At 33.9% G+C, this 26,014-nt stretch overlaps 1 protein-coding gene across 3 annotated transcripts in view; it reads right to left on the bottom strand.

The window, feature by feature from the left end:
• Positions 1-26,014, bottom strand: part of TMEM117 (transmembrane protein 117) — a 394,057-nt gene that overhangs the window by 73,082 nt on the left and 294,961 nt on the right. For all 3 annotated transcript variants that reach the window (XM_019748450.3, XM_019748452.3, XM_074325811.2), the window contains one exon: positions 1,259-1,418. In XM_019748450.3, the coding sequence (XP_019604009.2) occupies positions 1,259-1,418 (160 nt within the window). The remainder of the gene's footprint in view (positions 1-1,258; positions 1,419-26,014) is intronic.

Raw genomic sequence — 26,014 nt, 5'->3', positions numbered from 1 at the left:
ATAGCCTTTAAACAAACGATGCACAATATATTACCGCATAACTGCTATAAATTCAGTTTTATAAAAATCCTGAGGAAGTCATACAGCAAGTGAGAAACAGATATGGAACCTGCCAATGCTTTCTTACTAAAAATACAGTGCTTTCTCCACTATGTTAAGCTATCCCACAGGAAATAAAAAAAGAAATATATTAATTTTTAGATGAGACAAAAATTCAATTGTATGTCTTCAAATACTTTTTAAAAAAAATAATGTATTTTAAATATCATTCATTAAAATCGTCATATGCTCTAGGAACCATCTTGAAACCTGTCTGGGCTATTTCATTTACAAAAAAAGAAAAAGACTGTTTTTCTTTTTTTAGACACTACAGAATATCTCTTATAAAAGGCCTCTTTTACTTTTAGAAAATGAGAAAACCAATCCGCTATCACATAAATTTGGAACACAATAGAGCATACTTTCCCTTCAGCAATAGTAATCTCTGTTCTAGTGCCTTATAATGCCTCAGGAGGGAAAAACCCAAAATCGAAAGCAATAAGAAAATGTCTAGCAAATGGATGGATATTTAATAAGCAAGATAAAGTGCCAAGAAATAGTTAATGTCTCTTTCTGTCCCATTCAAAGGACACTCCTAAGACCCCAAATCATCCACACCGGATGATTACAGTAATAGCACTGGTTAGCACCATGCTATTGTGCAAACAATCTGTTGCTAAGCAGGACAGAAATATTGTTTACATGAAAATGGAAGGATCTCTGGTGAATACTGAAAGAAAATGTTAATTTCCATAACCAGAAAAGTACTTTTACATCATTCCATTTCAACTGCTGTAAATCCTGACTTGCTTTGGCAATTGCTGAGCCTTGTTTTGCTGGTTCTGTATCATCCTCATCTCTGCAGCTTTCCCTTTACTAAATGACAGGGGGTCTTTTGTGTTTTGTTTTGTTGTTGCTTTTTATTCTCCTGAAGCTTTGGCAGGAAACACCACTATGGTGTCTGGTTGCTGTATGGTTTCTAGGGGCCCAGCTTACAGTGTTCATACAACGAATTTGTGATTCCTCTCTCATAAAAACCCAATTGGCTCATCCTCCCAGTAAAATTGCTGAAGATATGATCAGAGAAGGCCCCATTAATAGAAACAGTGAACGATGCTCTCCTCTAGGTTTATGGAGCCTTCTGCTGTATAGTGTATTTTACACTGAGAATAAAGCAAACAGCGGCTTCAGTGAGAAGGAGAATTACAAAGACACTTACCTGCATTACAATAAGGAGGTCAAAGACCAAGATGAAAGAAGCTAGAAATGCTCTGGAAACTTCATCACTGGGCAAAAATCCCCGATTCAGCTTGTCCCAGCTGATCCAGTCAGTTGTAATGACAAGTACAACCACAGAAGTCAGAGTAAAAAGAACCGTCCTGCAAGGAACAAAATACTCATTAAAACATATTAGACATAATAATATAGACAGTGAAGAGTGCATGGTATCCATGCTATATTAAATGTCTGCCCCTTGCCAAGTAACTGCCCTAAGCCATATTCACCAAAAGGAAGATAAAAAAAGAAGTAAATTAAATGCTTTCCTTCAAAAACAATTAGAAAAAAGTATGACAGCATCTCTACCAAGATTTTCCCTTAAAGACATTAAGATAATGATTATAGAATAAATAATTAACAAAGATATTGCAAATGACCTTGGTTAGCACAATGTGTTACAAAGAAAACGTTGGTGTGTAGCCCTCACTGCACGCACATCATTTACTGAGGGTAGTAGACATGCATATGGAAGAGCATAAGGTAAATGGGGAATAAGGAAGTCCTTTGATTCTATTATGATGCTACAAAAAAGAGGGACAGTTAGGCTGGTCCCATCATCATCCCCATAGCATGACAAGCTCCATAGAGGAACCACCTCTACATGCCAACAGTGTAGCCTCTTCTCCTGGGACTCATGACAGATATAATAGCTTGTGGCCTAGTAACCTGTTTATGTCACACCATGTCTGATCGCTCACTCCTTGCTAAAAGATACTAGGGGTCTGAGAATTTTCTCACATGTATCTTTGTAGCCCCCATAAAATATTGCAAAATTATATGCAGATGAAATTGAATGAATGTTTGTTAAAATTGTAACAATTATCAATTACGCTTTTTATAAAAAAAAATACTTAAATTAGTCTTCAATATTGATATTCAAAGTAAATCTGAAATACGGGCCATGAAAATTTGATCTGCCAGAGAATTCTCCAGAATGTAGTTGTCTCTGCTTTCAGAGATATATTGGTATATGCATATTGTTTGGAATTGTAAAAAAGGAAAATAAAAAAGAAAAATATTTTGAAAAAAAAATTAATTTAAGAAAGAAACAAAAGAAAGAAAAAGGAAATAAAGAAAAAGAAGGGGAAAAAAAAGAAAAAGGTAGAATAATACCGTAGAAGAACACATACCCATTTTTGGCAATTAACAAACTATTTTTGCCTTCTAATGTCTTATAACAATTGCTATTCAAAAAAGAATAATATGAACTATCCTAGAATTCTCTTTTCAGTTGAACAAAGTACAAATTTCTAAACCAAAATTTTGGGTTTTCTTTTAACAATATCTTATTTGGAAAAGTTATACTTTGGTATAATGGAAATAATTAAAAAAACTCTCCTTAGAGTCCCCTACCCATAAATAGAAAAGATACATTATTTTAATTTTTGAAAATAAAAATTTCAAATAAAATTCATTTATTTATTAATAGTATACAAACTTTCAAAATAATTTGACTCATGATGTCCAAAATGTAAATTACAGATAGTCTCTACTACCATTTAGGATACCTCTAATCATTTACAGAAATTCAAGTGGATTAGATAAGCATGGGAGATATCCCAAATAATGATTATAATTCAAAAGAAAGAAATTGCACATTTTATATAGCTAAACATAAGAATAATGGGATTTTAAACAAATTTTTCTCCAGATTAAGTCAGTTTGTGTTTTTGGTTTTTTTGAGTTCAAGAAACCTTAAGGAAATCTGAATGAAATCACCACAATTTCTTTTGCCAACAAGGATTATAACAACCTCCGTGAAGGATAAATACTGACTATTCAAAGTTCCTGTGGTAATAAGCGTACTTCTTCATCACATTGGGCTTCTCACATGATGTCACACAAGGATGCTATGACTATATACACTTCTTCGGAATGCACTGTGACTGAGGGGGTTGGTAAATAGTTGGGGCTCCATTCCTTCAAGCTCCCCCTTCTTTGCCTCCCCAGTCTCCTTCACAAAGCCCTTCAACTCCCTGTTATTCGCCACTACAGTGGGAAGCCCTGATGAAACAAGAGATCTCCAGCACCTCGCTCCAGCTCTATGGCCATCATCCCTTCTATTGGTCAGAGCCTGTGGTCTACAGGTTAGTGTTTTTCATATCACCCTTACACTTTCCCCAGGGAGGTCCCTGGAACCTCACTTTGTGAGGACAGTTGATTACACAGGAGTTCATACTCTAATGTTACTTCATTGTTCTAAATATGTAAACTGATACTGTAAAATTAAATACTCATTTAGAGGAATATTTTTAGGTGTCAATATCTGGCAGTTTGGAATAAATGTCTGCTGAGCAGTCAGAAACCTCATCTGTTACAAGATTTATAAAGGAGTTATTCTTACTTATGCTAAAAATCTCACTATGAATGAAGTCATTAAAAAAGTTTTTGGTAATAAGAGTTTATCATAATGCCAGTTGTGTGAGAGCCTCCTAAGACCAAATCTATACCAATTATCTCTTGGTTATTTGCTTTATTTGATATATTTCATTCAATCCAACATATAATACTCTTTCAAGAGCTTTCCATACCTGTTTTCCTGGCTTTATTAAGTACTTCTGTTTTGACACAGAGTATGGCTATAGGTTTCAAGGAAAAGTTACTGGTTATATTTTATTACTTCAAAGGGAAATTAAAGGAGGTATTCTGCCTGATATTTAATATTTAATACTACAAAAAGAATAAAAATAGCAATGATTAAATATGAATGCATACAGCTCAGAGAAAGAGCCCTAAAAATAAAGTCTCGAGGGAATGGAAAAAAAAGAAAAGGAAAAGGGGGACCAAAATACATTTGGTCATTTGACCTCCACAATTATATTCAGCGCCTTATCTACTGTGTTTCCCTGAAAACAAGACCTAGCCGGACCATCAGCTCTAATGCATCTTTTGGAGCAAAAATTAATAAAGACCCTTATATTAAAATAAGACCAGGTCTCGTATAATATAATATAATATAATATAATATAATATAATATAATATAAGGTATAATATGATATGATATGATATGATATGATATGATATGATATAATATAATATAATACTGGGTCTTATATTAATTTTTGCTCCAAAAGACACATTAGAGGTGATGGTCCGGCTAGGTCTTATTTTCGGGGAAACACGATGCATATAGGTACATAAGCAAATGTGTTACATGTGGTTTAACTTTCTGAGCCACTTCTTATAAAACTGATAGATTACCATGTTATGATAATTCTGTCAAAATACCAGTTTAAAAGAGCCATGACTAAGGTAGGTTATAGAAAACAATCACTTTTGAGTGAAACTGCTATAAAGGAAAGAGTAACAATAGCAAATGACTATTACAGTTACATGCCACTTATAGGGTGCCAGGTATTATTGACATGAGCGCTTTATATGAATTAACTCATATAACCCTTACTACAACTCTATCATCACCACCCCCAATTGACAATTGCAGGAACTGAGTTACAGAAGTTTCAAATAACCTCACGTGGGTTACAGACTTTATATGTTATGTAAGTGATATAAGATGATTTAAACCCAGGCTGACTCATGACAGTCTGTGCCATCACCATTGTATACATTGCCTCTCACAGAAAGCCCTCAAGTATTACCCTCCGGTTACTGTGTTTGTAGATAAGATTCTATTTACTGTCCTTTTTAGTTGTAAGCATAATACTGGAAAATTATCATCCAGAAGTATTTAACAATGAAAAGAAAAACTGACAGAGAATGACAACGACTAAGAGGGAACAGGTAAAGGGAATATATTTGTGGCAGTGGAAATGTAACCTCATGGAGGCTGGCCTTCGATGCAACATCATTGGGTTTTTATTTGAACAATATGGCTGAAAGCATGTTTACTCTGGACCACACTTCTCGGGGAGCAGCAGCTTCTCTTTTTAAGAAGCATCTAATTAAACAATTATCCAGATTATTTCCTTTCAGGCTGCAGCCAGCACCAGCAGGACATCCTGGCTCATCAATTCCACTGTCTGGTTTCTGGCCACCAAACAGAAAGAACCCATCCATAATTATCAGCTTGAGTGGTGAGGCTCACTTTCGTGTTTTCAAATTTCCAATTTATTTGCTTTTCCTCAATTGTTGCTAATTCCTCTTAAATTATGAGGAATTAGAATGTGAGACCAAGAAGGGTTAACAGCGTTTCTACTCCAATGGCTCCCAATCTCTGGGGCGGACTCCTAAGAACCAGAGAGTTGCTGTTAAGTGTGAATTTACATGTGCACTGAGATTTGTAAACTGAACAAATAAAATGCTTCCAGACCAGTTAGGGGACTTGTTTGATGACTGCCAGTGACTGAACTTCGATGAGAACATAGATATATTGACTCTGAAAAGGACTTGCCCTGTAATAAACCACTTTCCTTCTTCAGCTAAAAATCTGCAGATATTCTCAAAAATGTAACATCCTCTTGATCTCATCTGGAAACATACTCCTTTTATAGCCTACTCAAATATCTTTTATATACTGTGATCAGAGACAGAGTCATTCATGTACGTAAATGCAGATAATCCCCCAAACATGGTTTAATTCATAGTTTTAACCACTCCTTCATCCTCACTTCTGGATTTTTTAAAAAATATTCAACTTCCATTTTTAAATAACCAAATTAGTTACCATTGTTTTCCTTCTTCCATTCATAACCACTTAAAGATAGACCTATTGCATAGTCAAATAGCCTGAAAGCAGGTATTAAATCGAGCTAACTCACTTAAAGCTAAAGACCACACAATTTCATTTTGATTAAGCCAAGTAGTATGAATGTACAGACTCTCCTAACTAATTCATTATAAGTTAGGCCAAACAAAATTGCCCAAATTTGACCACATTTTATCCTACCTAAAGTAGCAATTTCATGTAATTCAACGTCTTTTAACATATTAGCTATTATTCATGTTTTAAACTGTTTATAATTTTTGATTCCAGTCATGAATATCATATTTCTTCCTGATCATACTGCACAATTATTATAACATCCAAAAGGAAATAATAATCACTTTTAGTTCTTTCTAAAATACTTGTGTTAAAATGTTGGAGCTCAGTCAAAACAAGTAAGATCGCACTTCCTAATTTCCCATAGCAAAGTCAAAAATCTGTAAGTCCTATTAAAAATGAAAGGTTTAAGGTTACCACTACAATAGAAAAAAAAAAAAAAAAGCCTGGATCCAGATAGCAAATTTAATTTCACAATTAAATTATACTACAGTCTCATATTTCAAGTGCTAAACACAAGAAATGCGGCATAGCAATGGAATTTAAAATGATTTAATACCATAATTTCTAACCATGTTGTTCAGAGAGAAAAATATAATATGCAGGCATAAGCAGAAGAATGCTCTCCCTTCACTTTCATTGAAAAACCAAGAGCCAGTTCAAACGTACAGTTCCCCTTGAACACTAAGTACCGCACTTAGAAGTCACAGATGGCCATGAGAGAATGCCAACACTTTTCATTTTGCTTGTTTTAATTATCAATGTTACCACTGAAATTCTGTGAGGAAAACAGTCATTATGCAGGTCCTCAAGCCAGTTCATCCTGAAATATGTTAATTTACGCAGTCCTATAGCCTGGCTGAAGAAGTCAAGGTCCTCCTCAGAGGAGGACCTCCTCAGAAGCTCGGTAAGGAAATGGTTTAGTGTCCTGAGATCAGGAAGCACGAAGGGAACACAAAGATAATGTTTGCTCAGTGACCTAGTGAAAGAGCACAGATTCTCCAGGTGGCCTTTAAGTAAATGCCACTAACAGTTCTTGGCCAACCTGGACATAGTCATTAACATGTTGCGTACGGCGGGGTTTAAATCCCTCGTGAAGATTCTCGTGATCCGTACGCAACGTGTTAAGATAGAATCCCTAAGAAAGGAGATGTAGTTATTCATTCATCTTGTTTGTGACTCCATTAGGATCTGGAGTCTGTAAAGGAAATTATTAGACTCTAATGTTGTCCATTAAATGATACATTTACACATTATTTATCTTTATCTCTCTGTATTACTCCATGAAGAGAAGTGCCCTGAACACAGCAGGAGCTCAAAAAGCACTGAACACATTGAAATGAAGAAATTAGTTGGTAACTCTTGTTCCTGAAAGGCCATGAAAGAGGCAGCTGAAAAAGACACCGCTGGGTGGGGCATTTGGCCATGCAGATTGTAATTTATGTGAACAGTGCTCTGACACCCTAATTTGTGTAAACAATGCCCTCTGGACATCTTTGGTGCTCAACCATTGCAACCTTGTGTGGGATCCTGGGCATTGGCAATTTTGATAATAGAGGTAGCAAATGAAATGGCTGAATTTTTTTAGTGGCTTGAATTTTTCTACCTATGTCTGAGTGATGTTAGTTTACCCAGAGGTACGTAAAAGTAGCTTATTGATTTAGAACACAGTTAGTCTTGGTCAGGGGAAAGTATTTTTGTTTCTTTGTGTTTCATAGCTTTAGCTGTGGAATAAGACATACGTTTTCGGAAAGATACTATTTAGTAGACTGAAAAGTCCTTAGGATATAGGCTTGTCATTTATTACTGATTACAAAAGACTGGCACATTACTGGTACTTAAAAGGTAGCTGGATGATTAAATGAATCTATTCAATCTGGGGTAGATAATACTCGTTCCTTACTCTCCACCAAACTCAGATACTACTGCAATTGATGGTACTTCCTCCAGTATTAATAGAGCTTCCAAAGAAAGAGGCCTATGCAATGCAAAATTAGATTAGATGGTCTGAACAGGCATATTAATCCTGTGTGTCTCTTAGCAAACTCACCAACCCAATTTTTCTTCCTAATGAAAATTACCTTGTATATACTAAATAATTTACCAATTCAACAGAATGAAACATATGAGACAAACTCTGGGTATGTTACCCTGGGTATAAAATATTATCACAAGTTCAGTAGTGAAAGTGGTAATAAAGACAGAGATATAGATAAATGTCCATTAACTACAAATGCCCATAACTACACCAGCAAGAACTATACCCATTGTTGTTTAAGGAAAATAAAATGATAGCTATGATAGTTTTGACTTTTAAAAATGCAAAGCAGAAATTTTAAACTAAACATACTAAGCTCCATCTTTTTCTTGTTAAATTTGCTTTTAGCAATAAGAAAAACTAGGATCTCATCAAGTAGGGGTGAGAAGAACAAAAGTATGCTTCATTTGATTTAAATAGGATGAATTTACATACTAGGTTAATAAAAGTTTGAGTAAATTTTGCCACTTTGCTAAGGCTAAGATATTTACATAAATCAAAACCAAGGCCAAGAGTATGTTTTGAATTTATCTCAAACATTTCCTAAAGAGGATTTATCATCAAGAGACTGTCCATTGGGAAGAATGCTTTCAGGACTCTCCATAAGTACTCCTGGAAGAAAGAATCTTTTCAATGACCTGGGGCACATGATATAATGTCTGGGAAAATTAATATTATGAACATAAAATCCTTTTATGAAGGAAGACTATGAAATAGACAACAGAAACAAAAAAACATTCCCTAAAGTTGTACAAATATACTTAAAGGAAATAATGTCGTGTCATAATGAAAGATCAAAAATTAGTATTAGGATGCATAAGAGGCACACACTTCATTCTTGAATTCTAAGGGAACAAATTTTTTAAAGCATTTACAGCTTTATTGCTACAGATATATATTTAATTTCTTTTGGGCACTTGTGAAGAATCTCCGATTTATTTAAGAATAATTCAGGACAAACTGGAAAGAAAAAAAAACACTATAGCATTCATAAATAAGGGAACGGCATGCTGGCACTGATGACCAGAGGACCGACTTATAAGTTTGATTTAATTAAGAATTGCTTATTGGCATTTTAAAGGCAAATCATCAGCCGTGTCTGGTCAACCCACTGGAGAATTTTGAAGCTACACGAAGTGTAATTTCATCAAAAATTTAGAAAGCCCCTAGAAAGAAAATGCTGTTTCAGGTAATGTACAAGATTGGACTACAGTATTGCTTTTTGAATGAAAAAGTCATATTGTAATGCGTGCAAGGCACAGAGAATTCAAGAAAAATTTGTTTGCATCTACCATGCCGAAGGCACAGAGCTACACTGGATAGACACAGAAATGATCTCTGCCCTTAAGGAACTTGTTGCCAGTTGAAGGATGCCAATATATACACAATAATCATACCCAAAGTTAAGTAAAGACCATAAAACTATGGACCTTTCCAGGAATATCTGATTTATTTTTATTCAGATATGAAGGGTAGCTGGGAGGTTTAATGAAATTAGACCTAAAAAAATGTACAGATTTCTACAATGGAAAGGATGTCACAGGCAAAAGACAAATTTGAAGGCAAATATGGAAATGATAGTGGGTGGAAGAGTAACAGATGTTTCCAAAGTTTCTAGACTGCGTGGTGAAAAGAGTTGTGAAGTCATTAACTAAAGTTAGAAATATGACAGAAAGCAGGGATAAAATATTATACATTCTGTTTTGAACACAGTGTTCAGTTTAAAGGGCTGGCAGGACATCTACACAGCAAAGAACAATAGTCGAGTAGAAATCTGGGCTAAGGAAAGGTCAGGTCCTGACATTTGATTCATTCACATACATGTAATTGAGTCATGTAGATGAGTAAGATTTTTCAGGTAAAACAATACAAATAAAAAAGAGAATAGGTGAAATCAAGGGCAGAATTTTGATGATCATATCTTTTTACAATCTATTCAAAGAAGGATGGAGACCAATTAGACCCGAAACAATGAGAGGTCCAGAGGAAAACAAAAATCTAGAAGCCAGAGAGAAAGATAATTTCAAGAATGAATTGGTGGCTCAAAACTCCAAATACTACATAGGTTTTATGGGACAAACATCAAAGACAGAACACTGTTCAGGACACATTTTTTCAATATAAGATTCCTCTTAAAATTGCAAATTTGGATGTAAATATAGTTTCAGATATTTTCTCTGTAAACTCAGATATGGACCTAATCTGTGTTCTACTCCCAGGATCTCTAAGGAAAGAGGAAGAGAAAATTGAGGGGGTTATTTGGATAATTCAACTTAAAACCATTTGGCTATAATAAGCCAAGTAATTGACAGTTTTATTAGAGTTTACCCAAATATATCAGGCAAAGGTATTTAATCCTTCAATTTTTGTTATGTTTTATCAATGGAGAACAGCCACTCCAAGTCATTCTGTTTTTTAGAAATGTATTACTCTGTAACAGATTTTTTGCTTTGACTTGATCATTTCCTTATTAAGAGAAATTAATTAGCATGTATATTTTGAGGGACAACTATATATCAGCACAAAATTTGTCGCAAATATATCTACTCTTGAGTACTTTATAACATAAGTAGGGAAGAGAGCTATAATCTAATTAGGGAAAGAAAATTATCATGTGTCAACATATAATAAGGAATAAAAGAAAATCTCAAGGAGGCACTAGAATTACTTGGAGACTTGAGGGAAGAGGGAAAAAAAATCAAAACAAAGGATCATCTCGAAAGAGGGACACAATTGGTAGGAATTATAATATTGTGCTGTGAGGTAATGGATAAATCTGCCTAGATATGGTGAAAGATAGGGGATATGGATTGGATAGGGAGCAAAATAAGGTTGAAGATTTATAGGTAAGATCACATTGCTGATGGCCTCAAAAGTCTCCAGGGAAGGTTTGATTTAATGCTGTAGAATAATGGTCTTATTGGTTGTTTTTTAAGTACTATACTGTCCATCAAAATCATTGTTTTGTAGGATGGCTTCAGTCCTCGAGGGAAGTGAGAGCTCAGATTGAGAAAGAGTAGAAAGTACACTATTGTAGTGCATAAATGGTATGGTTGTAACCAAATTGTAGTGATGCAGAGTACAGATATCAAATATATTTGAAAGTAAAGTTAATGGAACCTTTTGCTAAATTTGAATGATACTTATCAAAACAGGGAAGGTAGGAAGAAAGCTGGTTTGAGAACAGAAGATTGTAGCTTCAGAAGCCTACATGTGCTTGCCCCAGATCCCCGAGGCCCTTATTGTAGGCAAAATGCTAAGACAAACCCCCAGTGCTCCTTGCTCTTGCACAGTCCCCTCACCTGGAGTCTGGGCAGAACATATGAACAGTACGAGGCACCACTCTCGTGATTATGTTACCTCATACTATCAAAAGTGATTATCATAGATTTAATTAAGATTACTAGTCAGTCCACCTTGGGTTAACCAAAGGGAGATTATCTGGTTGGATCTAATCTAATCACATGAGCCCTTTAAAAGCAGGGAGTTTTCTCTGGCTGGTAACAGTAGAGGCAATTGGAGAGGTCTGAAGCATGAGAGAGAGGTTCTCTGTTGCTGAGATGGAGGGGGTCATGGGACAAGAATATGACAGGCCCTCTAAGGAGATGAGAGCAGCCCTTGCAGATAGATGGCAAAAAAAATGGAGACTTCAGTCCCGTAGCTATCTGAAACTGAATTCTGCCAACAAAGGAAACTAGCTTAGTAAAGGACTCTGTGCTTCAGATGAGAATACAGCCACTTGACAACTTAAGTCTGAGCAGAGTATCCAGCCACACTTTGTCAGACTTCTGACTTACAGAATTTATGTAATATAATAAATGGTTGTGGAAATTTGTTAAGCAGCAATAGAAAACTAATACAACTGTAGAAATTTAGGATTCTTAGGATCCTAAAATGATTGCTTTTTGGAAATACTTCCAAGTTTGATACAGAAAAGAAATGCTTAGCTCTTGCCAACTAAGATAATTACAATCAACTATAATCATTACCTACCCAAACTGGAGAATAAACCTAGGTTTCCATGGAACATCCATTCACAGGAAAATACTCATTGAATTAGAAAACCAAAATTAGTCTTAAAAAAAAAAAAATGGTCTAGCTACTTGTCTCTAACTGCATAAATAATTGTACAGGGAAGTCTGTATCTATATCTTTTCTTAAAATTTAACCAGAAGCAACAATGCTTTAAAAGCTCATTCAAGTATATGAAAATGCTACCTAATATGGAATTGCAATTTCTCTTAGTTAAATTTAAGTACCATAGCCCTAGAAGATTATTTGTCAGGATCTACTCCATGAGAAAAACTCTTCATATATTTAAAAGAAAATTTCGTCAAAGGAAAGAGAGGAACTGGTTTCTAGTCATGGCTCATACTACTTGTTTATGTGTGCTTAGAAAAGTTAGTTACCTTTTCAGGCTTAATTTCTTGATCTCTGAAATGATGATAATGATTATGATGATAAAGAAGTAAGTGATGATGATAACAGTTAAAATGTATAAAGTAGTTATAATTATATTATTATATCCATATACTCACTTCATTCTCAAACCAATCCTATGAGGTAAATATTATTAAGCACTTCATTTTGCATAAGGAATATTAGACTTTTAGAGATTGAGTAAACTGTTCAAAATAACAAAGTATTAAATATGGAGCTTAGATTTAAACCCAAGTCTCTCTGACTCGAACACCACACTCTTAGCCCCTATGTTCTTCTGACTCACCCTATTTATGATGTTGTGAGGATTGAATAAAATAATGTACGTGAGATAACACTAAACATTTTAAATGTTGTTATTATATTTAAAAGATGATAGTCCAGTCATTCTTTAGTCTTCTTTCTCCAAATTATTCAACAGGTATTCAAAAATAAAGCTACTACAAATTGTCTCACTTATGAGTATTTGGGGAAATTTTCTTTTAAATTATAAAAATATTTTTGTTTTTAATGAGAGATGGTGTGTTCAAGATACAAAACCATACTTCTCACTGGTAATAATTTTCTGTGCTTTTTTTTTTTTTTCACCACCATTAAGTGATAGAAGAGCCATTCACTCTGGAGCTGGGTGTGTCCTGGTGCAGGCATAGAAATATCTGATTTGGCCCAATGGGGAATTGGAGAGTATCATCTATAACTTGGTGAATTTAGGTGATTTTCAAAAATTATCATCAAATTATGATTAATTATAAAAACATTTAAAGGATCTGAGGCCCTGCCAGTCTCTGTTAGGTAGTTTTCAAAGAGAGGGTTTTCTTTTTCTTTTAATATCAAATTTGTATGAAATAAACTCACCCACTTCAAAGCTATAAATTTCAGTGAATCTGCTGGCCTCATTCCTTACAACTACAGTTAAGACACTTAGCTCTCTGATGTCCTCCATTTCCTTATCTAAGAATAGGAGCCTCCAAGTAACATTCTGCCTTTCTTTTAAGGTTAGGGATTTTAGAAGATCAAAGACTAGTTCTTTCCCCTTTTGTTTTTCATTTTCACTGTAAGATTTTTGTACCCTTTTCTGGTGCATGGATCATTTGAACCTGATGAAACCACATGAATTTCACTGCATGTGTGGTAACAAGATGTTGGAACTGCATGAGTCCAAAAAACACTATTACAGTACACTGGATGAGAACCTCCAAAAAATGTCAAAACCTCCATGCTTCTTATGCTTGTGATAATACTTCAAACTGCTCATATTGGATATGCGAAACCATAATGTTGATGCTGCTTGGTGGAAACTCTTTCTACATTGTTTCCCTACAGACCCTGGTAGGGTAACTACTAAGGAGCAGTGAGACGTGCATAGGAGAGGAAAGTAGAGAAGGCTCCCAGAGTTAAAGCTTGACTACAGAGCAACATAAAATAAAGTGAGAAAAAAAAAATGTGAAAAGAAAATTTTTAAAATTTTAAATCACTTCTTTCTAGTACTTAGATATATGACTCTTGATCCTAAAAGAGATTTCTAAATCTATCTTTCCAATGTCTTAATTGATGCTTTGCTTTTCCAGATAAGCCATGAGTAGATTGCTATGCATGCTTGTGCCAAATTTCAAGTTCTTAGATGTTTATACTTGTTAGGGAAGCATATCATTTTTAACTTTTCTAGCGATAACCTTGTTTGTAGAGGAGCAGTAATGGACTTTTAGCAAATATTAACCCCAATTAGCTAAAAATTAAGAAACCAGATAAAGGTTTTAGACAGTTTCCTGGATATTCAAGATAAAAATCTTTTACATCAAGATGATAAAGGGAGTATTTTTGTTAACCACTCCAAATGCTGCTAATGTTTTAATGAAGATCTACAAAAGGAAATAAATCCATAATAACAATGAGACCATGAATGAGAAAGAGATTTTGATGAATTTCCAGAGAAGAAGATACTGGATTGAGACATATGTGACAAACAGTGTGAAGGAAGCAGGTGCTTAGGCACATGTAAAGGTTCTGCAGAGAGACCTTCACTCCAGTAACATGCCGAAGAGGCTCAGAGCAAGGAGATGGCATGTACGAAAAGCAGGAAGGGAAGTGCAGTGAAAATAAGACTGGTAGACCTCTCTTTATTCTCCTCCCTTACTGTCTATGACTTTGGGCAACTGTTTGAGTATGAAAATAGAGAATTTATCTGACCTAGACATTGGTTGCATGGTCTTTAACTTGAATAGATTTAATGTCATCACCTTAATAGCATGACCAGTCATATCATCTGATTCTTCAGTGAACCAAATTTAAATATATAACATACAATTTAAAAACCATTCATAGGTTTACAAATGTTGGACATAATCAATCGACAAACCATGGAAGGCAATTACAGAAATTTGGGAAAAATCACAAATATGTGGAAATTAAACAGTACACTCATAAATAGCCAATGGGTCAAAGAATAAATCGCAAGGAAAATTAGAAAATATTTTAAAAGATATGAAAGAAAAACCCAATCAATTAAAACTTATGGGATGTACTTTTTAGAGAGAGAGAGCTATAACTGCCTATATTAGAAAAGAGAAAAAGATAGCAAATAACGTAACCTTAAGAAATTAGAAAAAGAAGAACAAGCTAAAACCAAAGCACAGAATAAAGAAAGTTGTTGCAAAAGGCAGTCATGTGCATGCCATCTTTGACCTATACAGATGCCCACACAGCTGTATAAGAATAGGCTATGGGCCTAAACACTTGCTTACTAAGAGATAAAGAGTCCTCCGAGTCTGTTTTGGACTAATCATCCTATATGGAAATAACTTTCCCTGTTTCCGATTCAATGTGTACTCCTTTGCTCTGCTTAAGCATGTGTATCATATGGCACCTGGCCAATCCCACTGCTATATTTTTCCCCTGAAGGGAAGAGATAGAGTCCTTCATTTTGGGGCACAAGAGGGTGCATGCAGAACAAATGTTCTGCATTGGCTGTTGAAAGAAACTTGCTGGCAACAGGGAAACAAATAGCAGACTGATGCCCACTACTGAAGCTGATTTTGCTCTGTCTCTTCTCTATGTGAGCAAACATTGTTCCGTTTAGTGCTTGTCTGCATTGTGTTTTCCTTGGTGACTGATACCAAGAAGCAGTGTACAGAAGTGTCCAAACTGCTACTCCTGATAATAAGCAACAGATGCCATTTGCTCAACAGAAATAACAAAGACTAGTGCAGAGATAAATGAATAGAGAACAAAAGAATAACAGAACCAACAAAACACAAAATTTGTTTGTTGAAAGAATCGACAAAAATGAACAAAATTTTAGCTAGATGGACCAAGGGGAAAAAAAAATAGACAAATTACTTATAAAAGAGGCGACATCATTAGTGACCTTGCAGAAATAAAAAGATTATAAAGGAATACTATAAACAACCAGATGCCAACAAATTAGATAACCTAGGTGAAATGACCTTTTTCCTCGAAAGACACGAGTTATCTAAATCAAAAGTACATGGAAAATCTAAATAGACCCATAACAAATAGAGATAGAATTAGTAATTTAAAACTTCTCCACAAAGAATAGCCTATGTCCAGATGACTTTCCCTAGTAAATTCTACCCAATATTTAAAGAAGAATTAATATCAATTCTTCACACTCTACTCCAAAAATAGAAGAAAAATCAATACTTTCCAACTCATTCTGAGGCCAGCTTACCCTGATACCAAACCAGAAGAAGATACCACGAGAAAAGAACATTACACAACTAGACTCTTATGACTATAGATGCAAAACCTCTCAACAAAATACTGACAACCAAAGTTCAGCAACATATAAAAGGAGCATACACAATGGTCAACTAGAATTTATACCAAGAATGGAAAATTGGTTTAACGTGAAAATCAACCAATATGATTACTTCTCATTAAGCAATCCTCACAAAGCTGATATTTTTCTTTTGCTTGCTTGTTTTTCATTTGTTTGTTCGTCATCTACCTCACAGCACATATTTGGGAAGCAGACTGCTTGGTTTCTAATTCCAGCTCTGTCACTTTGGGGACAATTTACATTCTCTGTACATAACTCATAGAACTTTTGTAAACTTTTGCTAATGTTTGTAGAATGCTTAAAAATGTACTAGCTTTACTATATGCTATTTTTTTATTCTGGATTCTTTTAGTGAATACCCACATAAATCATAAAATTCAGGGTTATTTTTCTATGGTCAAACCGTGTCTTTATATTTTTCTCCTTTTTGTGGGTTTTCTGGTATCTAGAAAAGAATCTGTTTTGTCCATTTCTGTGGCTCTCTGAGTGTTTTGGTCCTTCTGACGAATATACACACGTGCACTAGCTACATAACAAAGGTTACCCACACTGCCATTCACTTCCCTTGCAGCAATGAGGTGGGACATCTCCATTCTCCTTATGCGTGCCCTTACATTTCTTCCATCAATGTTATTCCTGTCTAAGGGATCTCTGAGTAGCCTTTTCCATTCCACTCCACACCCCTCAAAACATTCCCCCCTCTCAGAAATACTGTCATGTTTTCCTGAGAGCCCCAAAGCTAAGAGAACAGATTTTGAGGAGGACAGCACTGCTGATGGGTCATTCTGAAGGTAACAGCACAGTGTTCGTGTTTGTGTTTGGTGAGGAAAACATACACCATAGGGTGAAGCGTGATGAATAGTTTTAAAGTCAAAGCGGTGATAGAGCACACTGAGAGTGGATTCTGAATTTCCAGCTAGTGGGAGGTTTTTCTGGTAGACAACGGAGATGTAAACGATGAACAAATAAACAAGATGAAAAACAAACTGATCACAAAAAAGTATGTTACCTCCTAATCACCTGTTAAACTGATAGCTTTACCATATGAAATGGAATCTCGTAGGTATCTATGGAAACAATGCTAGCCTATTTGTAGGTATACTGAGAACTCTTTAAATTCTTTAGAAAGGCATGACATTGAGTAAGTAACATTTTAGTGCCTAAAACAGGCATTCTAATTATTGAGTTGAATTTTAAAACATTAAACAATTCTATTGAATTCTATTTGAAACTGTTCATGTGATCCTCCTGGATATAAATGTACCTTCACTAAAATAAATTATGAACTAAAAACATATGGCTTAATAATTGTATTTTAGCAGGTGAAGGAATATGTGTTTTCAATTTATATTTTTCATGAGTAGTAATGTGTTTTTCCATTATTTTTCCTTATGAGAGACATAATGACAAATAATTCCAAAGAAGGTATAACACCATCTATAGGAGGTCTGTCAAATGCCGAATTATCTCTCCAGGAACAGCCCTTTTGTCAATGACATAGTCTTGCCTTAAAGATGCCATATCATGCAAGAAATAGTTAAAATAATAAATGCAGAACTGATTTCAGTTTTTTCCTAAAAGGCATGAGGAATCAGATTAAATAAACATACAGAGAAACTTTAAGTTGCTTTAAAAAACTTTATGTTTTAGGTAAAAACAACTCTGAATTTATTCTACCATCACATTAACTTTCCAACATAAAAGTGTTATCTATTTCAAAGACCAGCTTATTTAAATTGAATTTAAGTATTGCTATAAATGCCACTATCTGTGTGTGACATATCAAAGTTATAGCCTTATAAAAAGGACAATTTCCATAAAGAATTATTACATAAAAATAGAGCAGGGATTAACACAAATTCTGATCAAGATAGACTTTCTTGCTTTGCTTCCATTCTTAAAGGTAACTGCTTCATTTAGCAAGATAGCTATATTAAAAGTAATCTGATACCATGAAAATGGTGGTATATCATATTAATTTAACTGCTATAAAATCATACAATGTGGAACACAAGCCATGTGAAATTTATACTCTGGTGGCTTAGTACAAAGATATTTGTATCTAATGATTACTTCTGTACCTGAGACAAGGTACCTCCTTCATTTCTTTCAAACACGAAGCAACAGGAATGAACAGCCTTCGCTGTTCTTCTGGTTTTACCAGTGAGTTGAACAAAGGTTCCCTGAACAAGTCATAATTCTGTTTCAGTTTTCTACTCCCTGCCAAATGAAAAGCATTTTTCTCTATATATTACAGTACTCTGAAACAAACAGATAAATGAGTATATGAGTATATACACATCATCAATGCAAATTTATAGAAACTGGAATACACACTTGCATGCACATTGCAAAGTGTGTGTGTGAACAGAACAATCTGTGGTACTATTCAAATTTTAGAATGTTGAATATAGTCAATATAACACTTTTTTCTCCTTACTTTTAAGGCAGAGCTGAACCTTTGCATAAAAGCGTTCAGGAAAATCTCTGGAGAAGTTTGCTCACACCTATATTAATCCTTCCTGGTTTTTTATTCACAGAAAACTCACATGGATTTTCTTTTAATAGCAAAAACATTGCTTATTTACATTCCATTTCATTAAACAAAGTAATTTTCAACTTTGAACAAAGGTCATTATCTTGTAATTCCTACCCAAATCAATAGAGAATTACTATAAGATGAATTTTACAGGGTGCCAACTGGGGAAAGAAAAAAGCTACTCCAGAACTTGAATCAGAGGGCCATCTTGACTTGCTTTTAATTGAGCTTTACTCAAATGCTTTGTGCCAAACTCCATTCAAAATGCAATCACATGTAAAGGTTTTTCAAAGTTCCTACTTTTCAATTTACTACTCAACTGGGAAAATTACAACGGTTTTCTTTACCAGTTAAATGTCCTAATATCAATGACAGGATTTATTGAACACCACAGTACCTTCATCAATGTTCCTATTATTAAACTGGACTGCTTCCTTAAGCTTTATGTTTTTTAGTATGACTTTTCCCCATAACAATACTACTCATAAGTCTCCACAGCATCAAGATTTTTTAATATAAACCTTTAGGTAACTGCAGTACCCCAAAGGCTAAAGCCTCAATATCAAAAGGCTTTCTATCTACTATGCCAAAAGTCCAGAATTTCAGTGTTATCAATACCAACATTTTCAGATTTTTTTGCACTTTCTACATTATATAATGTTTCATATTTTGGACCAACTAGCATGAAAGATTAGTTTTTGAGTTAGGCAGACCTATGTCTAAATTTCAACTCTACTATTTACTAATTATGTGATAATAAGTAAATTATTTACTCTGCTTGAGTCTTAGCTTCTTCATCTGTGACAGAAATAATAGCTCTATAACACAAGAGGTGCTCCATAAATGATGTTTTATTAATTTTTTTTATTTTAATTGATATATATATATATATATATATATATATATATATATATATTAAGGTGGATCCAAATGTACAGTAAAATTTTGTTTTATATATATATGTATATAACCATATATATGTTACTCAAAAACATATTTAAAAATCCAAGAGAAACTATTAAGAACTCAATTTATTCAATTAATAGAGATACTAGTAGAAGAAGAAATATGCTGTATAAAGTATAACATGCAACTCATAATTACAAACTGGAATATTTTAAAACCAGGTTGTTAAAATTTTTTTTCTCCCTCTGTTTACTTTTGGAGTCTGATTAAGATGCTTAACCTCAAGATTTTTGCCCATCTGCCTCTCCTTCCACTGCCAAAATCCATGATTTGCATATGGTTTCTCACTGTAAAAAATATAGTGGGGGGTTGGGAGGGATGGAGGATGATTTAAAAAAACTAAACTAAACTAATCTCTATCCGTAAAAAGATATTTGTCTTTTTTTCCTTCTAACTTGCATAGTCTGAACGACATGTTGTCATGGCACATAATGATCATCAAAGTATCCAGTTTTAAAATAATTTCACTCTAAATAGCATTTTTCTCAATTATCAAGTAATAAATACTGTACACTTTTTTGTTTTTTGTATTTAGTGTAGGAGCTAATAATATATTATATGACCAATGGATTAAAACTAAATCCTATTGGAAAATGCCTAGAAAATAGGAAGTTCTTTACTACCAAGAACTTTTTTGGTCAGCATCCTTTAGGTACAATCGCTTTTGATTTCACATGGCTTCTTATTTAACATTAAAGGAGTCTTTACACTTTTGCACCTGGTGGCCGAGGCAAGATATGAGAAAAAGTTTAGCCCCCTCTGTCAGGAGACAAGCCAGAAAATCCTAAGTGATCTGTAAGGCATAATCTCGTAGGAATGACCATTGTAAAAGCAGGGGTGACTACAAATTGCCTAAGAGCACGTTTTCTTACCTTCTTTAACCTGTGGATATTTGTGGGATTATTTTAGTGGCTATGTCAGGTCTTCTGGGCACAAGAGCTCTGTTCAGTGGAAAGACACTACGGCTACCGCCAGTCCCTACTTTGGGACTACTTGGGAGCGAAAGGGAAGATGTCACAGTCAGTTCTGGCCAGTGAAACAAACCAGCACAACCGCGCTGAGGTAGGTTTCCACACAACGGTCTAAATGTTCTCAAATGTCATGTGCTTCTTTAATCATTTTCACAGTAGATTTTTTTAACTATTGGTTCCTACCTAAAAATTATGTCATAAACTAACGGGTTTCATTCTTCAGCTCATCAGACAATAGTAGTACTAAATATGGGCCAGAGTATAAACAATTTAATAATGAGTTTTTAGTATAGATTTAGTTTCAAGTGCTTTTTCCTCTAACTCAAAGAACTAACTGTAGTTCTAAAAGGGTGATGTTATTTTTTTTAATATGGCCAATGTTATTATTTAATCCTGTAATGATAAATATGCGCAAAAAATATTTAGATGAAACGTCCATTTCAGTAAATGCCATGTTTTGTAATTCCCAGAGGTACATACTTAATTGCATATTGATTGTAGAGCACTTAAGGTTGAAAAAGTCTTGTGCAACTATCACCCACAGTCATTCTAACTGGGACCGTCACCTCCAAACATCAGTACACCTTGACATCACGCCCTGATAGAAGTAAATTGCTTCATAGATTCCGGGAATGCCTTGAGGTATAAGAAAGGCAGTTGCACAGTGAAAAAAGCATGGATTATAAAGACTGACAAACTTTGTTTTGAATCCTGACTCCACCACTTTGTAATATTAGACAAGTTTTTGAGCTGAGATTCAGTTTCCTCATCTTAAAACTGGGGTTATAATATTAATAACTACATCATGGCTTCTTGTGATGAGTAAGTGAGAAAATGTGTGTAACTCTCCAAGCACATTGTAGGGACTCATGTTGTAGGTTGCCATATGACATAACTAGAACATTTAAGATAAGGCTTGCCACTTCACGGTAAGACAGGGTCAGTCCATCCGGAGGGCAGCTCCACTTCACACGTAATTTAGTAAGAAACAACAACTTGGAAATGCTATGGAGCTAATAGAACACCAACATGAAAAGTGAAGCATATTTTTATTCAAATGTTTTGTACACAAAGAAAGAAATATAACACAAGTCACAAATGTGAGGCACGTATGTAAAATTTAATTTTCTAGTAGCCACATTACAAAAGTGAAAAGAAAAAAGGTGGCATTGATTTTAATAATATATTCAGCCCAATCAATCTAAAATATTATCATAACATATAATTAATATAAAATTATGAAGGCTATTTTATCTTCTTTTTTCTCTTACTAAATCCTTGATCTTCACTGTGTACTGTTCATGTATATAAAAAATGTATATAGACAGTCATACTTAGTGTACATCTCAGTTCTGACTGGCCATATTTCACATGCTTAGTGGCTATATGTAGCTAGTGGCTCCGCTACTAGAAAATGCAGGTTAATGAAACATCTGGAGGAGTGGGCTGAATTTATCAATATTCATCTCAATGTTCCAGCAGCCTGGGGGCCAGCCACTGCTACATGTTTTCTAATTCTGTGACTTTTACATACGATTCTCAAGGAAATCTATCTTCTCCATTGAGATGCCTAAAAGAAACATTGACTACCAAATTGTGAAAGCTTTTTAAGGTAAAATATAATTACAAATGTTTTGAACTCATCTTTAATGTCTCTTCAAAAGAGTTTAAATAAATATAGATTCTTTCATCTAACAAGGTTGATTTTTCTCTGGTAAGAGTTTAAATAAAAGAAATGTCAGAACACTCTCATCTTTTTTTTCCCTGGTGATGCTTTAATGTTAAAAGTATTTTCCTAGAATACACACTATATGTCATCAGGGAAGAAGAAAAAAAAATTTCATAAGTGAAACTTGATATTCAGCCAAATGAGCTACAAGTCTTTCAAACTATTGAAATAAGTAGAACAGCCATTATTCAATGAGGCCATGTCTGTTCATATATTAAGACAGTAATTGCTTAAGTTACCAAGAACTAATGTCAAATCAAAAATATAAACACATATTTTTAAAAACCTAATGGAATGAATAGGGAGTTTCTTTTATGCTTTGGAAGGGTATGTACTGTCTAGCATCAAATATTACACCAGAGATGCATTTTTGCCCATAAATACCTACCTACTGCTTTAGTACCTACCGAGTTAAATTAGAAGCTAAACTGAAATAAGAAAATTTATAGGAAAAAAGGTAACTAAGTTTCCATTATGAAAAAATAGTAATACTCAAACTATTTTTAACACATAATGTAATTTTTTTATTTGTTATTTTTCCAAATTTATACAGGTATAATTGACAAAAATTGTATACAATATGATGTTTTGATATATGTACACATTGTGAAATGATTACCACAATCAAGCTAATTAACAAATTCATACCTCACAATTTTGTTTGGTTTTTTTTTTTTAGTGTGTGTGTGTGTGTGTGTGTGTGTGTGTGGTAAGGACATTTAAAATCTACTCTCTTACCAAATTTCAAGTATACAATACAGTTAACTATAGTCACCAGCTATTTATTAGCTCCTCAGAACTTAATCATTCTGAGTAACTGAAATTTTGTACCCTTTGAGCGACACTTCCCATTTCAAATTAAGCTTTATCTTTCCATGAAAGTAATAAATATAAATAATCTCCAGGTATTCTAAATCTGCTTATTTTGAAGATATGGAATACAAATTATTCTAAGGGAAATTTATGAAAACTACCAAAGTTATGACTGAACAGGAAGTTGAGAAACATGGCAAGAATAATTCTGGCTCAATCCCAAAACATATGTGCACAATATATATTTTATTTAAAATAGAAATACCATATTCTCTCATGGATTTCCTCCTTATTGATTATTGCATCTCTTTGTTCTGGGAAGAAAATGTAAAGCAAAAAGTTTCTCCTGTATGAAGTGTTTACTTTCATCAAGTAGAACCAGGGACCTGGGAGTCGAGTGGTATCTAGGTCGAGTGGTATTGCTGACTTGGGAAAGGAAAAATCCTCATCAATATGCAACATATTTTTGCCTCTCTTCTCTACCCAAATGATGAGGTCTCTTAAATGACCTAGTGCAGGGGTGTCCAAACTTTTTTCAACGTTCTTCACCAAGGGCCATATGAGGTAAAATACACAAATAGCCGGGCCACTCACTCGAGGTGAAGTACGTATTGCCTCACCTGGTTTATTTAAGTAAACTAAATATATTTTTGGAATTTGCTGCGGGCCAATAAAAAATGGATTGTGGGCCGCAGTTTGGACACCCATGACCTAGTGCATGGGCTGTTTGAGGATTCAATGAAGTAGCATGTGTATAAGCATCTAGTATATCATAGATATTTCATAATTTATTTTTCCTTTATGTGAGGAAAGCTTAACTAGGATGGATAGAGGTCATGTATTAAGGGCAGCAGGGACCCAGTTACAGTCCTAGAAAAGGGAAGAGACTAAGTATAGAAGAGGGCTACTTATCTAAAAAATATTCAAGTTAGAAACCCTTTTGAAAAAGACTTAAAACAAAATTATCATCACATACGCGACTGGTAAAAACGAATCGCCTGTAGAAAAATTGTACATTTTTTAAGCTAATGAAAATGCTGTAAGGGCATTGATTTTTTTAAAATAGAAACATTTCTATTATTATCCCAAATAATACTATTTGCAGAAGCAGAAATCCATTAAAATAAAAGCCTACATTATTTTATATGTGTTAATTGTATCTGTAAATTCTTTTTGGGATTTGTGACATCATAATAAATTCTAATGGATTACATTACTACTGGCCATAACTTTTGGTATAAAATCCAAGAATGCATAGTAATAAAGGCAATAAAATTCCACATTGTATAAATCTACATCAAAATCCATATGAAATACGCATGTATTATTTATAAGAGTAATTTCATCTTGTGATTCTGATCAAATCATAAATAATGCGATGAGGCCTAAAATGAAATTTAGCTTTATTGAAATATGTGATTGCATATTTCTTCTCTTTTTCATATTTAAAAGGTTAAAACATGACATTTTTGGTCCACATATAATATTAACTACTTTAAGTATAATAATGAGATTCCATATATCTGACCAACACAGCTTTAAATACTATAGGCAAGATGTAGCTGCAGTTTAATAAAATATAGAAATCAAATTAAAAATTCAGAAAAATGTTCTATTCTTTTTAAAATATGTATGGAATTAGTTATATATGTAAATATATAAAATGTATATATGCATAGGTATAATAAACTATAAATATACATCTTTGTATGTGTATATGTATGTGTGCATATGTGTACATATACATGTATATATATTTAAATATATATAGATAGGTTTGAAAATAAAGATTTTGTAAAACTTCTGAACACAAATAATGTCCCTAACAAGTGTTTCCAGTAATGTAAGTTGAGTAATAAAGGACTGATATAAATAATTTAATATAAAATGGCTTTGTGGATTGGAGGCATTGTCTGGATTGGCTCTCTAAGTCAGGTGATTGATAGCTCACTTCACTGACCAACAATCTGTAGGTATCATCGGTGACTAGTAATGTATCCTCATTCTGAAATATGAAAAGATTGTTTTTTCAAAACTCATTTTCTATATTAAAATTATTTTCAAGTGCTCATAGAAAATTATAGAAAACTATATAGTAAAAAATAAAATTAGTCCTACAATATTTCTATTTTTTTTTTCAATGGATGATTTTCCTGCCGGTGGTTTTTATTCTTTGGTTGTATTGAATTCCAATATTTTCTCTGTAGCTGTGTGTGTGTATATGTGTGTGTGTGTGTGTGTGTGTGTGTGTGTATTATAAAATTGTGATCCTGCCATGTCCAAGTTTGTATCCTGCTTTTTCACTTAACTTGTTACATTGTGGATATTTTTACCAGAAACTTTAATAGCCTTCAAAAACACTATTTTAAATAGTTGTGTAATATTCTATGACACAAATTTATTAAACTTATTTGGTCTTGTTTTTAGACTTTTAGTTGTTTCTAGATCCCAGTCAGCATCTAGTCCTTTCCTAAGATATGCTCCTAAAAGCAGATAATAACTTAATCAAAGGGTATGACTATTGCATGTACATTTTACATATCGTAAAGTTTATTTCTTGGAAGATTGATTCAGATTACATTCCCCACTAGCACTGTATAAGAGTGTCTATTTTGATCTTACCTAGTAGAAACATTTTTTAAAATATAGGTCAATTTGATAAGTGAAAATGGTATCTTGCA

This window comes from Rhinolophus sinicus, chromosome 1 (genome assembly GCF_057876585.1).
Source record: "Rhinolophus sinicus isolate RSI-liver-muscle chromosome 1, RSI-T2T, whole genome shotgun sequence".
Lineage (NCBI taxonomy): Eukaryota > Metazoa > Chordata > Mammalia > Chiroptera > Rhinolophidae > Rhinolophus > Rhinolophus sinicus.
Note: the sequence above shows the minus strand (reverse complement) of the source record. Positions and strands in the feature narration are given on the sequence as shown.